The sequence below is a fragment of the Siniperca chuatsi genome, linkage group LG18 (assembly GCF_020085105.1).
Source record: "Siniperca chuatsi isolate FFG_IHB_CAS linkage group LG18, ASM2008510v1, whole genome shotgun sequence".
Lineage (NCBI taxonomy): Eukaryota > Metazoa > Chordata > Actinopteri > Centrarchiformes > Sinipercidae > Siniperca > Siniperca chuatsi.
Window position 1 is genome coordinate 10827644 of NC_058059.1, and position 23423 is coordinate 10851066.

General features: G+C 37.1%; 1 protein-coding gene across 2 annotated transcripts in view; it reads left to right on the forward strand.

The window, feature by feature from the left end:
• brinp1 (bone morphogenetic protein/retinoic acid inducible neural-specific 1) overlaps positions 1 to 23423 on the forward strand; it is a 143414-nt gene that overhangs the window by 56544 nt on the left and 63447 nt on the right. For both annotated transcript variants that reach the window (XM_044173274.1, XM_044173273.1), the window contains exon 2: positions 1169 to 1436. In XM_044173274.1, the coding sequence (XP_044029209.1) occupies positions 1219 to 1436 (218 nt within the window). In that variant the 5' untranslated portion in view covers positions 1169 to 1218. The remainder of the gene's footprint in view (positions 1 to 1168; positions 1437 to 23423) is intronic.

Sequence of the window (23423 nt, forward strand, 5' to 3'; positions counted from 1 at the left end):
TACTGATGAAAATCGTTTCCTTATCAGTAACTAAGAGACATAATTTCACTGCCAAGTGAATAATAATGTTCACAGTCAATGCACAATGAGGGAATGTATCATTTTGATGTTCTGTTTGAAATGGTAAAATGTTTTCAAGATTTTTTCCCCCCCGTTTTTTTTTCCCATTAAGCAGGACATGATGTTACTGTAAATGTACTTTTTTCAGTGCAATAGAGTTGTGGCTTTTTACTTTAAGATTATTGCAACTGGAAATAAATGGGAGATTATGCTGTAATGTATAATATATGTATATTACTGTTCTTAGTGCGAGTTACATGTACTTTATTTTGCCCAATCCAGGCAGTGTAGGTGTATATTATCTGCTGCCTCTAGGATTTTTAAATAAAGAAGCACCATTAATCTGGCCCTCTTCTGTTTTTAGATGACCTGTTCCTACAGACTGCTACTTTGCTGATCTGTGTGTCCAGTCTTTCTTAAATGCATTGTCTCAAAAATAAAATATTTATAGAGCACACGATCATGTCTAGTATTATAGTGCCATTGTGTAATTTTAAGGGCAATAATACAATTGTATTAATCATCCCTACTAGCTTTAGTGGAACCAAATTGAGTTCTTATTTTGGATTTGATGAAAAAGGCAGCATTTTGTACCACATTATTTTTAACAATTCATGAAGTCGCAAGTCAATAGTTGAAAGTTTCCTCCAGCAGTAATTGACACCACTGGGTAAAGGGAGATGGTGTTCTTCCACATTAGTGGCTGGGTGTCATAACATATCATAAAGCAGTCTTCTAACCTTGTCAGAACTTATCATGACACCAATTAGCTGAAAAAAAAGACAGCCACACAGCTCAGGGTGTACTACATGCTCATCTGCAAAAGGGTAACGGTCCTTGTATGGAGAGGCACAATCTGTGTGGCTTTCTGAAAAACTCCAGGGAGGCATGAAGGGTGAACAATCTGAGAAAGAGCAGAAAATAAATACACATCATGTCACACACAAGTGACAATGACAAGGGCACTATCTTATTTGTTCAGTACAACACAATTAACCTAACTCTATGACATCTTCTTGTACTGCTAAAATAGACTTTGTCATGTAACAGCTCTCTTTTTCTATGTCTTCCTCCCTCCCTCCTTCCCTCTTCTTTTCTCTCCCATCAGGTCTCCACATAATGGAGCGAGAATGAACAGAGAGCGGCTTAAAAAAAAGCATGAACTGGAGGTTTATTGAGGTCATCTGCTTCCTGTTTATATGGGACCATATAACAGTTCAGTCTTCCCGCCAGGACCCGTTGGCCACTGAACAACATGTCACCAAGCAATATGACTGGCTCATCTCTGACCGTGGACCTTTCCACCACTCTCGGAGTTATCTGTCCTTTGTGGAAAGATTCCGCCAAGGATTTACGACCAGATATAAAATTTATAGGTGAGTTCACTTTCAGCCTGTGTACTGATGCCACACAGGCTTTTTAAGAGACCGTCTGTTTTAATGGTTTTTCTATTTTGAGATTTTAGTTGCAAAAAGCTGCACTATGTACATTTTTAACCTATTAAGTGAGTATTTTTTTTATATTTACTTGCAGCCACTCACAGCACTGTAAACTTCCTTTTCTTAGATTAATGAAGTGGTCTGCTAGGACTGGTATTAGTCAGCTTGTTAGTGGTACTGTGTTTGCAGTTACTGCTGTTATTGACAGATAGTATTGGCAGTGTACGGTATGAGAAGCGCTTCCGAACTGGTAAACAAATGGCAATGGTTTGATATTTGTACACATTTGAACAATTCTCCAGCTATTTACTATTTCACTTCCATAGAATTAGGAGACTTGCGAGAGACAAACAAAAGAATGGTCAAAATCTGGGCAGCAGAGACCGGGATATCCTGACTTTTAGTCATAAATCCAAATCCAAGAAGAGTGGATCCCACGCTTTCCATAATGCAATTCAAATGTGTTCCTGTCTGGAACTTGCATGTCTTTCAAACTACATGCCCTAGTTTGTAATACAGCCAAGATAACCCTATGCCAAGATACCCATCACCAGGGTTATTTTTTCAGCCTTTCGGAAAGACACGAAACAACTGTTTTCACAGGTAAGAATGCCCGTTTTATTAGTCAAACTACGAGTTTCACAGTGCCAAATTGGTCACCCCTGACCATTTTAATTGGGTATTGTGCATTTTTTGGCAAATAATATTATGACACATTAAGATGAGTGTAAATTATTCACTACGAAAAAAAAAAGGGTTCAGGGCCCATAATGTGTTAAGTCACATTAAGCTAGAAGGAATAAATCATATTTGATTTATCCATTCCCGTACTTTTCAATTTCACACATATCAAAATACATAATAACAACTTCACATACTATTACTTGTTGTTCTCATTTTTTTATGCTTACCCTTAACTGTATTAGGACCATTACAGATACTTCTGACTTTAAATCACTGATCACTGATTTGTGTTAATGCTCAACTTTTAACTTTTTCTTCTGTACTTGCTACCAAATAATACAGTCTGACTTTCAATAATTGCAACATGGTTTATATTTTCCACCTTAAATTTTGCTTTGCAGCTTTCCATTGCACATCTCATATGTCACATACAGAGGTAGAGGTAGAGAAATTAGATAGCTAGATACCCTCTTTCTCAGAATGATGTGCTTTGATTTCCTTGCATCCCTCTGCAGTCTGCTAACTCAGAAGTAAAGAAAGACTGAGAGAGAGAGTATGAGTATAATTTGCCACATTCCTTTGTCAGTTCTTTCACAGTTTCAGAGTTTGTTCTCTCTCTCTCCCTCTCTCTCCCTCTCTCTCTCTTCCCTCCGTCTCTTTCTCTCTTCTGTCTCTCTCTCTCTCACGTCCTTCTCTCTTGGTAACTTGCCACAGCCCTCGGTCCCCACTGGCTTTCGTGCCTTGATATTGTCACATGAACAGTAAACAATGCATTTGCATAATGTGTAACTTGACAGAGTGGGATGTTGCACAGAGACATGAATCTCAGAGGCAGAACTGAAGCCGCTTTTCACAGACACTGTACCGCTGTTGAGTGCTGTCTGTGATGCTGCAGTGATTTATTAAAACAGAGAATGTGTGTTTGCGTGTTGGGTGCTGCTGGGAACGTTGCTGGGCCCAGGTGGCTCCTGCTGTTTCTCCCTTTTATCAAACCATTAGTGGCATCAAATTCAGCCGACAGTGCTAGATATCCCTTTCCTCGTGAGACAATTAAATCTTTACATTAAGAGTGTGAAATGTATTTCTCGTTAAAAATTAAATGACAACAATCCATATTCACGTCTGCCAGACATCTGCAGAACTGTAAGACAAAGTAAAGTTTGATAGATTCCTTTTACTTTGGTAGCTATGTTCTGAGTGATTCCCCACAAATAATGCCTTTGAACATATCCAGTACAATAATATACAGTATACACTGTACAATAAAGGGCAGTGTACTGTGTGGCTGTGTTAGTGGATTAAATGAAAGATGCTTTTGAACATGAAATACATTTAGTGAATAATCATACAGTATTTGAGACAAGGGTGTGAAATGTTCTCCTGAGGGTTCAAGTGTTTTCCAAGGATTTTCATCCCAACCTGGACCACCAGTTAATTTTAATGATTAGTACATCTTCAACCAGAGAGGGGGAAGAAATCAGTGACATCAGCTGGTGTAGTGTTTGGTTGGAATGAAATCATACATACCCTTGGTCCTCTTTGGCACATGATTGCCCAGCCGTACTCTACTCTAACCAGCAATGAGAACTGAATCGCTTTGTAAATTTCCCCAGGGACCTTCTCTGCCTCGACGATTTAGTGGTGGAAAGTGGTTGAATCAGATTTGCAGAGAGACAAAGCATCCATTCCTTTCGGGTTCTCTTATCATGAGAGATTATCCCGGAGGCACGCTGCGTGGACAATGCCAACCTGATCAGCAACAAACAAATCTGCCCCATCTTTAATAACATGGGCACTGTGCCTAATTTGAAGGGTAAACACAGATTTAGGAAGTGCCAGCCTCTTGTCTAGTGCTCTGAAAAGGTCACAGTCGCTTGAAGGGGAAAGACACACCACAAGGCACCAATTATCCTCTCCCTCTAGACTTATGTCTCTTAAAAAAATTATTGTGTGTGTTTTGTATAAGAAATCATCACCACTGTGTCACTGCTGATTGCAATCTTCAAACTGGATTACTTTTTTCTTTCCTGTTATCATATGCATAAGTGTACATTTCCTGTATGGTATTCATCAGTCACAAGAAAGCCACTTTCACTGCTGGCTGCATACTGCTCTCGTATCAGACCTGCAACTGAATAATGTGTATCAATGTGTGCTTCAGTTAGTGGTGAAATTCGATGGCCTATTTTGCTCACACTAGCATCTCTCGTTCTGTTGCTTGTACTCTATTATGGGGTCGAATGTGTTTCAGATGATGCGTGCTCTCTCTTTGGTCTTTGTTCGCAAAGCTCTATCTCAGGTTCTTGTGTGCCTGAGTGAAAAACCAATATAAATGCAAATCTGGTAGCCATTAATGCATTTTAAAGGCCTCAAATCAGCATTGCACTGTAATGAAAGAAGCGACATGGGGGTTGTTATTTAGAATAAAAATATTTATGAAAAAGAATAGCTCTGATTGATCACACATTTAAAAGCCATGCTAAAGTGAATGAATAGAGAGGGTTGATAGAGCTTGTCATTGGACCAGGGCTCATCAAGACCTCAGCATTTATTTAAGGAGTTGAACAAAACCCTGCAATGACCTGTGGAAAGATAATACTTGGAAATGAAATTCAAGCAAACATGTTGTTCATGGTAATAACAGAAATAGACCAATTTTGGACTTTAATTAAAAAAGTTACACAAAAAAATATCTTGTTCAGATTGACTTCATGCTTGCAAAGCACTAACAGAATCAGTTAAAATATGTACGCTCTGTAAATATGATAATGTAATGTATAAGCTAAGTGGCTGACACAGACAAAGGGAAATTGAGCCATTTTCTGTTTAAGATAGTTGCAAAGCCAGTATAATATCTGTTATCTACTAAATTACAGACTCATTAAAACCTTTGAAGATTGCTTGCACATGCATATGTTACCAAAATGGCTATAGCTCTGCTCAAAGAAAAAAAAATGTTAACACTGTGATTTTCTTTTTGATATTTCTCTTTAATCGCATGCCTCTCCTCATCTGAGACAGATCCTCCTTTGTGTTACACAAAAACTAGGAATGTTATATTAGCTTCAGTAATATATCAGTTTATCTCTGCTGGCCTACATTTCTGTCTCACTTTATTCCATATTGGTCTGTTATGATGATACAGCAGTAAAAGTAGCTTTTTATATGAGTAATGTTACATCAATTCCCAACACAAAAATAAACATTACACAGTTACTGAAGCTAATAGCTGGCTAGCTAAGAAGTCACGATAAACAGCCTCTGCTGCACAGTTGTGCTTAAAATGACATTGACAAAATTGGTACACTATATAAAAAATACATGACCATGTTGAGTTTTAATATTTCAGTCAATGTAAGCATCATAAACTTTCAATAAAGTATTAGAAAGAGTAGAGACTTAATTAATTGTATTTATAAATATGCATTTTCTGACTTTAGAACTAATAAAGGGTGAATTTGGGTGAAAATCAAGATATTAATGTACAATTTTATTCTTTTTGACACTTTGTTCTATTTGGTCAGTTAAAAAAAGAAGATGAATACTACTCTCATCTACGGTAAATATAAAGCTACTGCCAGCAGCAGGTTAGCTTAGCTAAGCATAAAGATTGGGAACAGGGGAAACAGCTAGCCTGGCTCTTTCCTAAGGTATAAAAATCCACCTACTGTACCTGCACCTCTAAAGCTCACTAAATAACATGGTATATCTAGTATGTTTAATCTTTACTATCTCCTCTCAAAGCATTGTGGGATAGCAGGAGTACGACTGACCAGCTATGCGAAAAAAGGAAGGGGTCAAAAATTGAAAATATTAACTTTATGCAAATGAGTTAACATGCCCACAGTGACGAGAAAGACGTGGCAGAGGCGATCTTACGATATTTCTTCACTTCTAGTTGGTCTCCACCACAAGGACATATCCCATTCATTTAGATGTCTCTTTTGAGGTTTAAAATAAGCAGTTGTTCTTTAACACTCAACTTTAATAGATGTATTTCCACGGAATCTATGATCACTGTCATAATTTGATATTTATAACATGGATATCCAAAATTTACCTTTGTCCTCCAGCTAGCTCCATTCCTACATGAAACCAGTGTTTGATGCAGGGTTTGACAGGCATGACATGGTTATATTTAATGCACATTATGCATATATCTGTAACTGAACATTTCCTTCATGATCTTAATTATTCCTAACTATAATCAGTCCACAGACAACCACTTGATCAGCACTAAACCTTGAATGAATAATCTGCAGCTCTAATTTGCATGTGCAAACAACTTTTATTCAGTCTCGAATTTAAACTGTTCATCAAACAGATAGCCCTGCATCTTGAGACTCACTTCACCTTTTATTCCAAATGTTTTATTCTCATTTTTCTTATAATTTATGTGCATAGTGTCAGTCTTTTGCATTGATGTCATTTCTTAACATTCTTTAATGAACAACGTGCAATGACAAAACACATTGAGTTTCCTCATGTGTTCAGTGTGGATGTGTCTGTCAGTGCTGATCTGGGCCCCATTTGTTTTAAACAGAAACAAGGTGTAACATTTGTCCGACTCAGGTCTTGAATTAGTTTGGATGAGCCATCTGTAATTGGATAGAGCGAGGGAAGGCGGATTTGATGTAGTCGGCAGATTTGCTGAGAGAGGCTGCAGCAATGTTTAATTCAGCAGGCTGTAGCCAAAGGAAGAGGAGAGAGGCAGTCAGGAAGTAAGGGGGGATGAAACAGACTGTAGAAAGAGGACAGAGACATTGAGAGGTCTGAGATGCCATTAGGCAGTGAGACAGGAAGGTGCTAAAAGTTTGTGATAAAGAAAATATATATAAATGCTAGAGACATGGAAGGGGGTCCGCTGAGTTCAGTATCAAAACAAGGAATAGGGAAACAGACAGGTACACTGGCAGTGAGGTCATAGTCAAGGTGAGGAGGAGCCGCCTAACAGAGGCATTGGAGTGACTCAGATGACTCACAAATACCATGTACCCAAGTGCACCTCTCTCTCACAAACAAAAAACAAGAAAAGCCATCTATTATTAAAGCTTTGCTGCATCTCATCATAGCTATGCTTAGAAAATCACATGTTTATCATCTGTCAAAGTGTTTTGACTAAAATCCAGGACTTAAACAAGGATTCTGGGCACAACTCGAAAATTGCATACTATTTAATTATTTTTATTCATCCACCTACTTATCTACCACTAGTCGGTGGGTGACACAACATTTTTTTTTTTTCAGCAATGAGAGGGTGATAGGGACAGTCTCTTTTGGATGAACATTGTGGTGGAGTCAGCATAAATGTGGAATAGAGGCATTGACAACAACACTACTACATTAATAACAATGCCACTCGCAATAGACTTAATACTGTTTCATCTTCTAATATACAATATAAGCTCACATTATTATTTATTCCCTATCTAAATTAAAGCAAAAATATACTTAAAGAAAGAACACAATGATAAATCAGCACAATTTTCCATTAAATGACACCAAAGGTTATTATGTATAACTTGATAATATTGTAAGTGAAAGTGTAAGTGTAAGTAATATCAGCCAAAAAGTGAGTTAACTATAAACATTTTCTTTCTCATGTAGGCTATATAATGCTTTTTAGCAGTCGACTTGGATTTCAGGAAGTTAGGTGTTCCCAGCAGCCCTTGAACACAGCGCATATAGTCACAAAAGCATTGCCTGACCTGCCAAGCTCAACCTGCATTCTTTAAAAAGTTGTTACGGCAGAGGCTTTTGCTGTTAAACTTATATGTTTAGAGCATTTTCTAAGTGATACTGTTGCGAGGGGATTGTGAAATTTTTGATTAGATGACTCATTAACATGCTGTCACCCAAGAGGATGTTGGCTGTCACCTCATGCTCTGGCAGCAGACATGAATTCCCATTTGCTGACTGAAGCAGTAACCACTTCCAACACTTGGATTTTGAGCACTCGCCTCGGCCAATCAGGCAAGCTGAAATTCCAGCACAGCTTGAGTGATTTTTTTTTTTTTTCTTAAAAAAAAAATTACATGAGAGACCTAAAGTGTGTGAATAATGTTTGCTGTGGGGCACAGAAAATATCACAGACATAATGACATGGACACATGAAGATCAAATCAAACTTGTAGTAGCATTTGTGCAAGATGATACATTTACTTCACATTGGAATAAAATTGCCATTTTATCTCTGCATCTTTCTATTTTACACACATGGAAACAGACACACATACACAAAACACAATGTTATCCTGGGGCTACACTGCAATTACAATCAATGGAGCAGTGCTGATACTGGGTGTTGATCTGCATTTCTCAGCAGTGTAAGTTTGGGAGAATCAACAGGGGCTGATCTTGGGAGGGAGTCCATGCCACTTCCTTTCTCCTACCTAGTGGTAAAAAGCCCCTGCTGTGGGATGACTTAATTACTGGCAAGGAAGGGATGGTAATTAGAGGAGAAACAGGAGGCTAGAAGAAACTGTCAGGGTTAAGTACTGTCTAATTCAATGCGTGGGATGCCTATGCCACTCTCTTGAGACTGGCAATACAACATCACCACAAGAGCAACAAGCTCTGAAGAAACGATGCTGTAGCAGCCATGTCTCATATTACCATTTCTGTGATGTGGTGATCCAAGTTGCTAAATCATACTAAATATTCCACTGAAGTGAGTCCTGCATTTTCAAGAAAGATATCAAAAAGGTGCATATAATGCTGATGAAAATCCTATCACATTGGGCAGCACACTGCTGGCCATGAAATTAATACAGAAATATACACTATTCACTGACTACAGTTACTGATTTTGACTTTTAATCCACAAAAGTAAAGCCCAAGGACTCACCCATTGCTCTCTATTAACTATTATTTAGTTAATATTTTATGTTTTAAAGATGTTGTCAACCCACGCAGGTGGTTTTATTTTAGCTGATTAGACCTTGTTTCAGGTTAAGGTTAGGTGGAGCTGAGGTCTGCAAATTCCATATAGTTAACAGAATCAAAGCTGTTAGTTGTGTTAACCTAATAGGTACAACACAAATAATATAGGAGGGTCAGGGTGATGTCAGTCACGCATGTGTCAGTGTACACTTCAAAGTCTTGGGTCTAATCAGGTCTAATCAGGCAAACTAACTGAAAACACCTGTGTGGGTGAACTGTGCAGAGGCTTTAAGACAGAAAACCAGGTAGACCTAGCAATATTCTAGTTCTAAATTATATGGGCAAACAAACTAATAATAATATGTTGGCCATTATGAAGAATTATGTTTCAGTCAGAGAGACTTTTGTTTATAGCAAATGGTTATACTGTTATATTTGGCAGAAAAGGCTCTGCTATTTGGGGGTGCTCTTGGGATTCTGCTGAGAGAGCTAATCCCCCTTGATAAACACATACATGAACATAAAGTCTTAGTTAAGTCAACAATACGAAATACTATGTAAGGTGGAGGTTGGGGTGGTGGAGGGAACTGCAGCAGCAAACGGCACTGGCATGAGCATGATCATCAGAGTAATCAGTGACAGTGTCAGGTTAACATGTCTGCGCTATACACCTGCATGAATACAACTGGACTTTGCTAGCCAAACAGCTGTGAATAAGCCAGTCATTGTAAAGCATACTGCAAACAGCTGATGCCGATCAGCCAAAACAAGCGCAACTTCAGTGCTCTGCCTGAACACTATGCTTCAATTTGCAAGTGGATAAATTTGACCAATAAGTGATCATTACTTTTATTTCACAAAAATAATAACACAAATAATTAAAGGTCAAATTAATCACATAAACAAAATCGGAGACAAAGATGCAAATGTGGGTTGAGACATTTACAAATTCCTAAATATTATTTAAAGGTCTAAAAATATATTAGCTCGGAATATGTTCAGTCCCAGAGTCAGTGCACAGCATCTCTGCTGAACACCTCAGCAGAGGTGTCTTTACTCTCTTACTTCTCTGTCCTGCAGTCAGTGCACTGCTTTGGTGGTTTGTGTGACCTACACAAACACAAAGAGGTTTATTCTTGGCCTCCCGCAGAACATCTGAGTCAGTTCACTTCCAGCAAAACACTGAAAATGTTGGGGATGTTATCCTAGCTGTGTTAGAAATGTAGTGTATGACAGGGTCTCCTGCACTGTAGGAATTCAGAAAGGTTACTTGTCCAAAATTTATTTCAATAGGGCTTTTATATGATATCTGGCTCAACATGTTGGCCGTTTACCTGCTAGTGTGGTGATCCAGTGGATACCTCACCATTGGATGTATGTATTTATTTGCTAAGTAGCTTTTTTGTTTTGTTTTTTAGAATTATGAAGTCGCAGATATTTAAAGTTATAATCCTTAATATTTCACTCTTGGTTGATTTGGCAACACCTGTGGTTACTGGTGATATCTGCGAGTGTGGTTTAATACTACAGGTTCGAGAATTCTAGGAGCAGCAGACACAAGCAGCAACTTTGGCAGAAATACAACTGAAGAGCAACTGGTATATCTGTTTATAGTGCAGCTAAATGAACTAACATTGTAGGTAAGCAAAGGTAGTCAATTTGAATCCAGGGCAGGAATGGCAGACTCGCCCACTAACAATGAAAACTACTACATAGAAAGGTATTAAAGAATGTAGATACTGTACATGAAAGGCTATTGCTGAAAATAGAAAAGGCCAACCATAAATTAAGATTTGCATTAAATAAAAACCCTTTTTGATGGATGTTAAGGATTATAACTTTAAAGATCTAGTAAATCATTGGAGAGAAACACAATTGCCTGCTTATTATGGAATAAATTAAAAACTACAATAATCACATGGGTTCACCATTGGCTTTTGTAGTGTTAAGTGTGGTATTCAGTTTTTTTCACCTATTAATTTGAGTTGTGCCATATTGACCCAAGACTAATAGGGTTTTAAAGCAATACAGAAATTTTCCTTTATCTCATTTTCAAACAACATAATAACACATATGGTTCATGTTTGATTAAACCTTCCATAATGGATCTGTATTGTTTTCAGCTGACATAGATACCATATGATAAGATAACCATAGAAACTCAAGTGACTTGTGTCTTTGTCAGAGAGACTCACAATAGGGCTTGAATGAAAGCCAAGAATGTACACTTTAACATGATATTGAACATTTAATAGTAAAGCATTAATCAATGTAATTTAATTGAGCCTAAATAAGGACCAGCTTTAAAAGTTAAAATTAGAACTAGATTTTGCCATCTTTAGTGGTACAGACAAGTCGAATATTGGGATTATTGTATTGTAGGAGGTGTGTAACATGTGTGCTCGTTTTTTTACATGTTCTTCACAGAGAACGAGCCAATGCCATAGTGATTCAAGTTGAAAAAAATATGTATTACATAATGTTTCTTTTATTAAAAAGTGTACAGTATAAAAAGGGAGTTTCAGAAAGAGGGCACAGAGTTAGTCAGCCTGATATCCTCAGGAAGGTTGTTCTGATCTCTAGGGGCTCACACAGCAAAGGCCTGATAAGTGGGTTTAACAAGTAATGACATGTTTCTCATTTTCAGCAGCAATGATTAGATTACCATTGCCGTGTTCATGCTTGTGTCCACTATAACACTTATGACATGATATCTAAAGCTAAAGTATTGATTTCAAAACTACTACTTATGTACTTGCCAATTAATGGTCAAAAGCAGCTATGGAAGGCCAGAGAGGACACTACAGATGGTTCTCTTACTTCTGTATCTTATTATCAGTATAACAAACAGGTTTTCTTAAATATAAATTGAATTTAATCAGAAGAAAACTGTCATTTGGTTATCTTTACAAAACAAGCTACCTGACTCCTGAAGTTTGAATTTAAACTAATATCGATTGTTGAGCATGACAGTTCATTCTTGACCTTGAAAACAGCAGTTGATAAAACAATCTCAGTCAACCGTCCACTTACTTGCTTGCTCTGCTCTCTTGATCTGGAGTGTTTGACCATTACCACATTAGATAGTTTTCTTGACTAATAATTTTGTGATCACACAAAAAATTACAAATAATTACCCACATGTCCTCTTTGGCCTTCTGCATTTGATGATGACTTGAGATTGAATGGAAAGTCCCAAAATGTATCACATTGCTCTGTAGTGAATATGTGACTTTAAGAATACAGCAAATCTCAAATTGGATAGTAAGCATCCTTTTTTTTTGAGAGGTGTTTTTCAATACAGCTTGTAAAGAACACTTGTATTGGCTGTCTTGAATTTGACCTGCATCCAATGGTTTCTTTTTGTGAGGGAACTATCGCTCTCCAAGGTGCTGAAACCTATCCTCAAACGTCTTATTTGCCTCAGCACTCTTCACAGTTTTTCAACAAGTTGACAAAACAAATTCGTGACCATTTTATTTATCTCTATCTTAGACAATATTTTTTTTTTCCTGATTTGATATCATCACCATATATAGTACCAGTAGTATGACACTGCGGAAGTAATTTGGATATCCTTGAATTAAAGAGAGTGATGTAAATTGTAAGAAGCTTTTTATTTCAGTAAAAAGATTAAGGGGTTATTAAATTGAAAGAGATGGTTTTTATTTGACCCATTACACCAACAGCAAATACAGTACATAGAAATCATCAACATAATGCTGTTTTATTTGGGGTATGACTGACAATTATTACAGGGCAAACTGAGTTCAGCAGCAAATGGATGGGATACAATAAGCTGCATCTAGGGCACTGACAAAAGCAGTCTTTTCTTTTTACTGCATGAATGCCTTGACCTTGGTAGGTTTTTTGTTATATGTACACAGGGAGAGCATTGTTGGTGACTTCATTGTAGGACACAGACTGTGATGAAGTGTCTCATCAACTGTAAACAATATACAGTATACAGGAAAATTTTACATGTGAGATGGAAGCATACAGGAAAAGATGAAATAATCCTCTGAATTTCACTGGCTTTTGTGAATACAATGTAAGCAATATTTTCATGGTGATCATTCAGCCATATGTTCTTCCCTTTGTAAGAAAAGACTCATGATATTTTGAGATTCTGGGTTTCTCTTGAATGCAAGTCAGTCTCTCCAATTCCTATTATTTGTTGTGAAGACTCATAACAATTTTCATGCAGTCCTTGCCCACACAGTCAGACTAGTTCATCAGCAGAACTTCTCACATTACACAGTTAATTAGATTCAAACACATGCTCATGTCACTCACCCGTGCATTCGCTTCCAGCACCATGTCCCATCAAATTCTTGAGATTAAAGTGAATTAAGAGATTGTTTTTGATTAGATTCATTTTCGTTTCATTGCCTCATCACAATTACAGAGTGCACTAACAAAGCGATTATGCCAGCAATCATATTCCATTTAGGCAATCGCATTCCATTTGCTGATATGCTCCAATTAATGGTTAATAACTAAGATGCTTACGTGTGAAAATGGAGTTTTTAGAATCATTTTAGGTATTGTGGTACATACATTTATTAAATATTTGTGGATGAAGACCAATAGTTATTTTGCAAAACACTTTCACTGTTTCAATATGAATTTCCAACATATAGCCACTCTTAGGATAACTCAGTTATAAGTTTGTGCTATGTTACCACTGAGCATACTTTATTGCATTAACTGTCATTATGGTAGTAAGTAAATTAGATTTAAGCTGTTTATTTCCCCTTTGCCTTCACTTGAGCCTATTGAGGATTTCTTCTGGGGTCAGTTCATTTTCTGCAGAAACAAAACAAGACACAACAGCAGTGCAGTTACTGGAAAGAAAATTCATTCTCAGATTAATTTCTGAATTTGGGCAGGCTTCTCCATTTCATTCTCTTCACCTCTCTCTACCTCTGTTTAGACCTTACAACTGGCTTTACTGAATAAACCAATACAACTTTTCAAAAGAGAAATTGAAATTGAATTTTGCCAGCTTGTACAAAAGTTGGCAGAATAAATCAAAAATCTACCTAAACTAAGCCCTTACACTCTAAGATTAAAGGCAGCCTTTCTACTTATGCGCGTTGATCTTGTATATCACAGTAACCTTGGCGTAATCAGAATCAGAAATACTTTATTGATCCCCGAGGGGAAACTCTTTTGTTACAGCTGCTCACTATCACATCAAAGCACACTTGAGAATAGAAGGAATAGAAGTACTAAGCAAATCAAAATATAATACACTATAATACAGGTAAGATAAATTAAGTACAAAGTGGATATAAGTATAAAAGCTAAAATAAGTGTAAGTACCAAAGTGGATTTAGAGGTTGAGTATGTACTAAGTATGTACGGTATAATACAATGTAATAATATAAGTAATAAGTAATAGTGCAATAATGAATACTGTCAAGTTAAGTGTAGCTTATTAAGATGATTATGAGACGGTGGATACTGCACAGTAGTAATAGAAGTATGAATAAATATCAATAAGTATATTGCACTGGAGTATTAAACAGAATATTGCACAATTATTTCAAGTATTACAGTGATTTTAATGATCCAGTGTCCAGTTTAATGACTTAGGGTCATACAGACTGACACTTAGAGGGAGGAGTTAAACAGTTTGATGGCCACAGGCAGGAATGACTTCCTGTGGTGCTCTGTGGTGCATTTTGGGGAGATGAGTCTTTCGCTGAAGGTACTCCTTTGGTTGACCAGCACGTCATGGAGTGGGTGGGAGACACTGTCCAAGATGGCATGTAGTTTGGCCAGCATCCTCCTCTCTGACACCACCGACAGAGAGTCCAGCTCCACCCCCACAATGTCAACCCACAACTGATTCTGTCTCTCTGTCTATGCATCCTTCAGTATGGTCATAACCGGCCTAATGCCACCATGTTACACAGATGGACTCTGCAGCCATCAAGCAAGTTGCATGACGTCACAACATGAAAAAAAACTATTGTTGCTATATTCCTTGACAGTTGGGTTGCCACTATTGTGGCAGTCAAAAGAACCTTCAGACTATCACCTACAGTATAAGATCTCTCATATAAGATCTCATTATAAGAACTCATTCTGTACTGGATCAGATTTTTTTAAAGTGCATATAAGGACACTTTTAGAATGTCAGTTGCCACACCGAATGTTTCTATATTAGAAGAAAAATATGCAACTATCTCTGTTGGACAGTGTTTACAGTATTATCATTAACTTGACAGACATGTGGGGACATTGACAGTGAGTCTAAAGCGATTTACTGTTAACATGCACCTAATTTTATCTAAACCCATTAGCTTGAAACAATCACTTGGATATTTTTACATGGCCTCTCTGCTGATGGTATCTACTTTTTTTAGCAGCATTATGACAGAATTTCAAAATAGCCCTCCGATTTCCTGCACTATTTACACTGCTGTGTTTAGAAATCTGGCCCATGCCAGTATTGAAGTGAAAATAAATAAAACAAGCTCAAGCAAACAGTTCAGGCCAACCAAAATAACATCCCACTTCTTTCTGCGTAGTCCTTCACTGTGCACTGTGCACTGGAGCATAGGATTAAGTTTCATTCTATAATATTTTGAATGGTTCTTGGTGGTTGAAATTCATACAGGATTTCAATTGTATCTTTGTCTGTTTGATTTATTACTGGACTTTGCCTCCTTATTATCATGAAAAGCCTGTATTTTTTTTCTTTCATTCTGTCAAGCTGCTGCATAATACTGTGGCAGCACAGGAACAACAGTTCTAAAGTCTCAGATTATGAGGGCCTCCCCCAAAGAAATTAATACTGTGTTAATGTTAACACTGCCCCACAAGGAACATGAACATGCAAATCTGCAGTATGTAATGCACTGTAAATGATGAGAGTATTGCAGTTGCTTGGTTGTTCCGAAATAGTTCAGTCTACTACAGTTGTCGGCAGGGAGCATACATCACTCGCTACTGATTGGCTAAGGCAAAACAAAATAACATACCCTTCCCAACAAGAAACTGGCTCACAATGTCAGGCTGAAGGAATTAAGCAAAATCAAATGGCAATTCTGTCTGATTATCAGGCTAAGAAAATGCAGCATAGAATGTGAATTTTATCTGACTTGAAGTTTTCTAAATCCACACAAAAGTTGGTGTGCCGTGTGTGCTCTTCACAGGCTAATTAGCTATAGCTAGCAAACGACCTAAGCATATACTGTGTAAACGTCATGCTAGATATATTTTGTATATAAAAACTTTAATGTCATCCACATAGCAATACTCACAGAAAGATAAGACATACACTAAATTCAACTAAACAAAAAATATGTCAATCAAGTATGACTCCACTACAGGCTGTGTCCTTTCAGGGACTACCTCCTACAAATTTTTTCAAGTCCTTACAGTAGCATGTCAGGATCAATAGTATGCCATTTGTTAATTATGCAGTCTATCCTTGTAAGGTCAAGGACAGCCTTAATTAAATTTTATTTACCAGGTGTTTGCCCTCAGTTGCTCATCTATCACTAGTAAATCACATGAACTGGACAAATGAAAAAGCTTCTGCAAAATTTAAATCGTGGAAGTTCCTTGTTGGTAGCCTTGACAAGTTGTTCTTCAAAGGAGGCAGCCTCTGAAATGCTGGGCCACATGGTGGTCTAGATGTAACAACATTTATCCTACATCCCTGGAAACGTATCATATCCAAGTAGATGAGATCATGCAGCACTGTTTCTGTGTGGGAACACCATGTACAGAATAAAAGGGAATAAGTCAATACTGTGTGGGAAGACAAAATCGCTTCACAAAGTCATTCATGGGGGAATTATCATTATTGGATCAAAGTCTCCCCCAGTCCTTGCAGCTTGCCAGCGTTTTCTGTTGAGGCCCTCATGGCGCTCCACTATCAGTCAGCTGAGCACAGCTCTATAAAGAACAGTGTGGCAAAGATCCAATCAGTGATGTCTATGGAATGTTTAATGGTCTTTTGTAAATATTGTAGGATGCTATAATGCAAAATATCCATGCGTAGGATAATTTGCTAATTATTTTTAATAAGATGGTATTATGGCCATAGACAAATGAGATCATCATGGTGAAGATTATCCCCCCACCCCCAGTCATTTGGCTCATACCGTATTACCAAGCTCTTATCATTTCTAAAAAGTTGCACCAATCATTAGTTTAGACTATGAGTTTATTTTTTAATCTATCCACAGCACAACCTTTCCAGCAGCCAGATTTCTGACTTCCTCACCTCACTTTCACCATTTAAAAAAAGGCAGTGATAAAAATGTAAGAGAGTGTAAGAGTGAACAAGTAAATACAACACAGGAACTGTTGAGGTGCACCTGCACCACTATAAACCACACTTGCTGTGGTTTATAGTTTATATTAAGCATCAATTCTCAATTTTGCAAAAATCGAAACCGATAACAGACTCGCCCATGTCATACTTTTACTGAGAGCAGATAGAGAGCACACTGCTAATTTAGATGGTGTTCTTTTTTAGTGGTTGTTTTGACAGATCATTATGTTTATGCTAATCAGAGCAGTAGACCTTTGCCACAACATTATGTTAAAATAGTTTTAGAAATACAGAAAATATGGAAGTGGTAAATGACCTCACATAACTTTAATGTGTCGCAGTCCCCTGATAAAGCATGTAAAATTGCAGTACTGTTAGCATGAATCTGATGTGCGTACAAACTTTAGCTCAGCTGGAGCTCATTTAGACTTTTAGTCTCCACTCCTTTGATTGGTTGTTGGAAATGGATCCTCAGGAGTATTTTGTTATGTGACAATACATTTGACTAAAGTAGATAGTTCAAAATGATGTTGTTGTATTATATCCTTTTCAACCAGCAATTGAAGTATTAGTCAAGTCATCCCTAACAAACAAGTAGTGGAACAAATGACTAAAAATGAAAGGTTCATCCTTCATCAAAGCATGAAAACCGATTGCTGTCTGTTCCTTCTCACATCAGGAGAAGCAGACACTTCACCAAAACCGTATCAGTGGCACCAAACACACACAGCTTATTCCATGAAGTTTTACACTTCACAGGCACCATGAAAACAACTGGAATCTTGAAGGGGAAACGCAAATTCTTAAATAAAAAAAACATTTGTTCATGGTTTTGTTTTGCTGATTCCAGCAGTTGACATTAGGTTTCAGATTCATGCAAAGCCAAGTTTATACAGTACAGTGAATGGCAACCACCCAGTGTGTAACCATGAGATTTTCTCTCATTTAGTCCTTTTTTAAATTCAAATATGTATCATGGGAATATGGGTAAGAATAGCAGAACAGACTGACTCACCAGATATGAAACATGTACCATGTCAAAGGTGACACGCAGAACTGGATGACTGCAGAGTGAACGTGAAGGAAGTTGAACTACTAAGTATGGTTAGCACCATAGCTGTAGAGGCTTTCAGTGGACACTAGCAGAAGCAATGGTGTGACTTCAGCAGGATAAATACTGTATCCTTGTATATAGAGAGACTTACGGCATGATTAATATTGTATCTTTATCTATAAATTAAAACCTAGAGGCCAAAATTAAAGAGAGGTTCTTTTAGGGTATTTTTTGCACTACAAAGATTTTAGATGCTTTATAATTTATAACAACTTTAACATGTGTAGCTTATATGTGTCACACTAATCTATAATTAGACTCTTCGTCTCACACCTTTTAATTTCACAATTAATATGTGGTATTTTGATTAGAGTGCCGATAATTAAATGTCATTTCTAGATAATCAATCATTAACATTGTTGGAACAACAAACAGATGCTGAAATCCTTCTTCCCTCTTTGAAAATGTCAGTAAACAGTAAACAGATGTGACTTCATTGCCCTAATAAGTTATTTCAGATTTGGCTGCAACCATTATTGCTGGTTTAGTATCAAAGCATTCTAAATATTACATTTTTAAGGTTATTTTCCATTGGACCAAATGGCGTTTGTCTGTGATAGGCAGGCTTATTATAAATACTGCTATTACCAATAAAGTATGATGTAACTCAGTACAACATAAGCATAAACTGCAGCTACAGAAATTACAACAGAGTTGAATCATCAACACTCTGACACAGTCAGAGTGTAAAAATGATCATTATGAGCAGAATGTACAGAACACAAGGGGTTGATTCTCCCTACCGTCTCATCTACGCTATGTTGTACTGGGGAGCTTATCATACTGTATTCTTCTGAAAGTAGAACTAAAAGTAAAAGTACTGAACAAAGATAAACAAGTTTATTTCCTGTTTTACAATTTTTAAAATAATACTTCAGTTCAGTAACTATAAACGAAAATGTTCATCCATTAAAATAAAATGTGCAATAAGATGAGTGTAGTCATTACTCTTTTATGAGTTGAAGCACAATAGATACAAAATGAAAATACAATTTACTAAATATTATGTTATGGAACATCTAGTGCAGAATTTTGCATTTGGATGGAATTAAATTAAATTACCGTATTTTTGATGCAGTTGCAAATGTCCATCAAACACTGCTTTATTAACACTGTCCTGATTTATTATTAAACACTACACTACTAAGTGTCTGTAGTCACTCAAGGAGATGAGCACAAAGTATTTGGAACTAAAAAAAACCCCACCCAAACATGTAAGATTTATTTTGGTTTGTTTTTGTTCTTGCATTGTTTTTTTCTACAGCAGGTGCATCCTTTAAATCTTGTAAAATGCTGAGTGCCACACCGTTGCCCTTTATGACAGCATATTGTCTGCTTCAAATAAACTCAGGGTGTTGATAACACTAACATGTTTATAGGAGGAGTAACATTTTTATTTGGTTTGTTCATCATAAATGGTTGTTTTTGTGCCTCAAGTGAAGAGAAAATGGCACAGGCTTTATGTCAGATATTCATGTTTTTTTGTTGTTGTTTTTTTTTTACCACAGACTGACAAAGGTCAAGATGTAACTAAACAACATATCCTTCTGAATGTGTATTGCATTTGACTGTTAAGACTTTGATATGGTATGAGAGGAGGACAGAGGTAAACAAGAAGCCAAGTATGACATGTTCTGTAATTTACTGATACTCCTGCTCTTATTGTTTTCTGATGTCATTTCTGAGGCATCCAAAAACATGTTGTCTCTGGGTCCTGCCGAGCCAGTTTCCCACTCAATTAATTTGAGATTTTCTTTCAACAAAACTGTGCCTCTCTTTCCACTGTGCCGCCACACTTCCACTTTGAATGTCTGTCATGCTCTCTCAAGGTTTTTTAATCTGAGCTCTAGTGCCAGGATCAACAAAGTGCCTGCAGTGACACACTGTATGATGGTCATTTCCTGCCCCTGTCAGAGCTTTAGGAAATATTCACTGGAAACGTCAATACAGCCCAACTCTAATTGAAGCAGACAACATGCTGCCTGGAAGATGTTATGACATGCCATAGCCACACTTTCCATCCATTATGGTTACAGAGAGCACCATGATATTCATAACTCATGCAAAATGAGTAAAGTAATTACTATGTCTAAGCAATTATAGAGTAATAAAAAATAGAATTTTACATAGAAAAGTTTTATATCATATTTATAGTGCCTTGCAACTGTTGTTATAAGATGTCATTGCCATTGTAAAGATTTATAGTGATTTATACAAAGCTTTATGCATGATAATGCACTTTGAAGACATATATAATGTATTATACCTTTGGGCTTCATAGAAAGAGTTATCCAACATTTCATTACTGAGTGTTTGTATGTGGGTGTGGATAGTCTGCGGAGTGACTAACAGTGATAAAGGGCATGTATGATTTAAAAGTAATCCTTAAATATCTAAACATACAGTAAAATGATTTCCTGCTGCAGGTGGCGGGAGTAGTTTCCACCCAACAGCAGGACACAGTAAAGCAGTTGGTTAAATGCTGAGAAGTTGGAGTTGTGCAGCCTCTTGCCTGCAACTCTTCATGTTACAGCTTACTGTGGCTTGGTCCATCATTACTCCCTGCAATATTTAAAACTGATCTGCTGACAAAAAAATGCAGAAAATGACATGTTTGTTGTTTTGTAGTCATAATTTTGATGAACAATCACAATCAGCACTATCCTCAGTCAAATACATTACATTTCCCTGTGACTATTTCACAATAAAAGCCACCTTGTGTTTCCTAGTTGAATTCTTTTAATGTGAAGCAGCGTCAGTAGGAAATGTTCAGTTTGCATTAGCAGTAACGTAATACAGCTGTGTTACAGTGTTAGGAGAGTGAACAGTAAACAGTAAGGCTGATATTAATGAGAAGAAACAGTAACACTGGATTACATACATGCATCGTTTTCTGTGACTCCCTCCTGCGTTGGTAGGCAATCTGAGTCCAGAGCACGAATGGCGGACCCTGCTGTTAACAATGAAAACCCAGAGAAGTAATTACTAAATATAAATACTCTGAATGGCAGCACAATTTTATTATCCTGGTTACAAGCATGATCAACATCATTTGAAATTGCAAATAGTTTGGTTCAAATAATTTTGAGTTGATCATTACTGAAGTCAGAGTAATTCATCTTATTTATTTCTTTTAGCAGATTGATGCAGTTGAATTGGCATAATTCACAGTTGATGCATTGATGCAATGAATGAATCGTTACACCCCTTGTAAACATCAATTAATCCAAAATGATAAAACCGGAACACTGGGAGAAATGTGTTAATGTATTCTGTGAAATTTTTAATTTGTTTTTGTACTGCCATCTCAGTTATACATTGCATTTTGCATCCAATTGATCCTCAATAGATGACTTTTAAGTATGGTTGCGAGCGTTCTCTGTAATTTGGCTCTAACAAGGACAGCCAGTATTACATACACAAGACACTGTACACAGTTTATATCAATATTTCATGCAAGAAGTCCAAAGCAAATCAAAGCTACTTTTACTGGCCTTATTGCTCAGGTGTTGACAGACTTGCCTTGAGTTCCCTCTGAGTTCTCTACTTAAACATTTTAAAATTTATCTTGCATTTGCTCTGTAACATGTGAGCCAGATATAGCGTGATGGCTCACCGTGAAAAACAGTACATTTCATTACAACCGAAGTGCTCCAAACATTACTTTTCTTCATGCTTTCTCTTCATTAAGGTCTAAAATAGAAGCACACATGTTAGAGCCACCAGTACATTCATTAGAGCAAATGATCTCTGGTGAAAAACATTCACATTCTGATCTATATGAGATGAGGGAGTTGGCTTTTTGATTACAATAATGTATTTCCTAGCAACCACAGTTCATGTTTACTTGATTAAACTGCACTGAGACAAACACTGGAAAGGAATCAGATAAAATGGTGGTCTCAATGAGGGCACTGGGGGATTAACCGACTTTAGCTGATTCTTCAAAGATTAAACCCCCCCCAAATAACTCCTCTATCATCAAGCAAACTCTTTGTTCAAAATGCCAAAACGTTGCTTGTTAAAATACAGGAATGTATGGGATCAATGAGTGCACATTATCCATACATAAGGATCCACCATACAGTATATGCAGTATAAGGCTCCACCATGACATTCTTCAGCAAATACATAAGGCTTTCAGTGCCATTTACAGTAAGAATTTATAAATGAATTAAGTATTTATTTATGACTTTCTATTTATGTATACTGTATTTTCTGTAGGTCACAGACACTTCAACACAGGCAAATGTAATGTACCCCACCCTCCCACACTTGAACACCATAAAGCAATAATCACCTACACTCCCATTTTCTTCCCGTGCAGCTGCAATGCCATTTATCTCCTCTTAACTTTCTTTGATAGATCATTAAACCGGTCTTGGAGCTGTGAAGTAAAGCACTGAATCATGTCGCAGGTTCCATCTGCTGGCATGCCTAATCTGGGGCAGAAGGGCCCAAGTACATATGGCTGCCATATAAAGCTTTATATAATAATTGGCAGTGATGGAGCCATGAGGAGGATTCACTGAAAATGAATTGATAGGGAGATAGCAGCAGAGAGCGATACAGTGAGAGAGCTGGGCAAAGAATGAAAAGGGAGAAATTTTGGTACTGCTGCAAATCTGAACAGTCTCTTGCTGCTCTCCTAGCTTAAATGTTTACTCCAGATTTCAGAAATAACAGTAACATGTACTTCTTATAAAGCAAAGTCATGGAACAGGAGTGGAAGCTGAATTAGCATGTACTAGTATGAATGGTGAGCCCTGTCCCGCCAGATGAGAACTTGTGTCTTTGTAAAGTTGAGGAATTGCAAAGTTCTCAAAAGTAAGACTTTGCAAATCTGCCACAAAGCATTTATTGAATATCTGGTTGGAAAACATTACTCGATGATGTATGTGATTAGACAGAGTAAAGAAAAAGCAGTGCAGGCATTCTCCTGTCA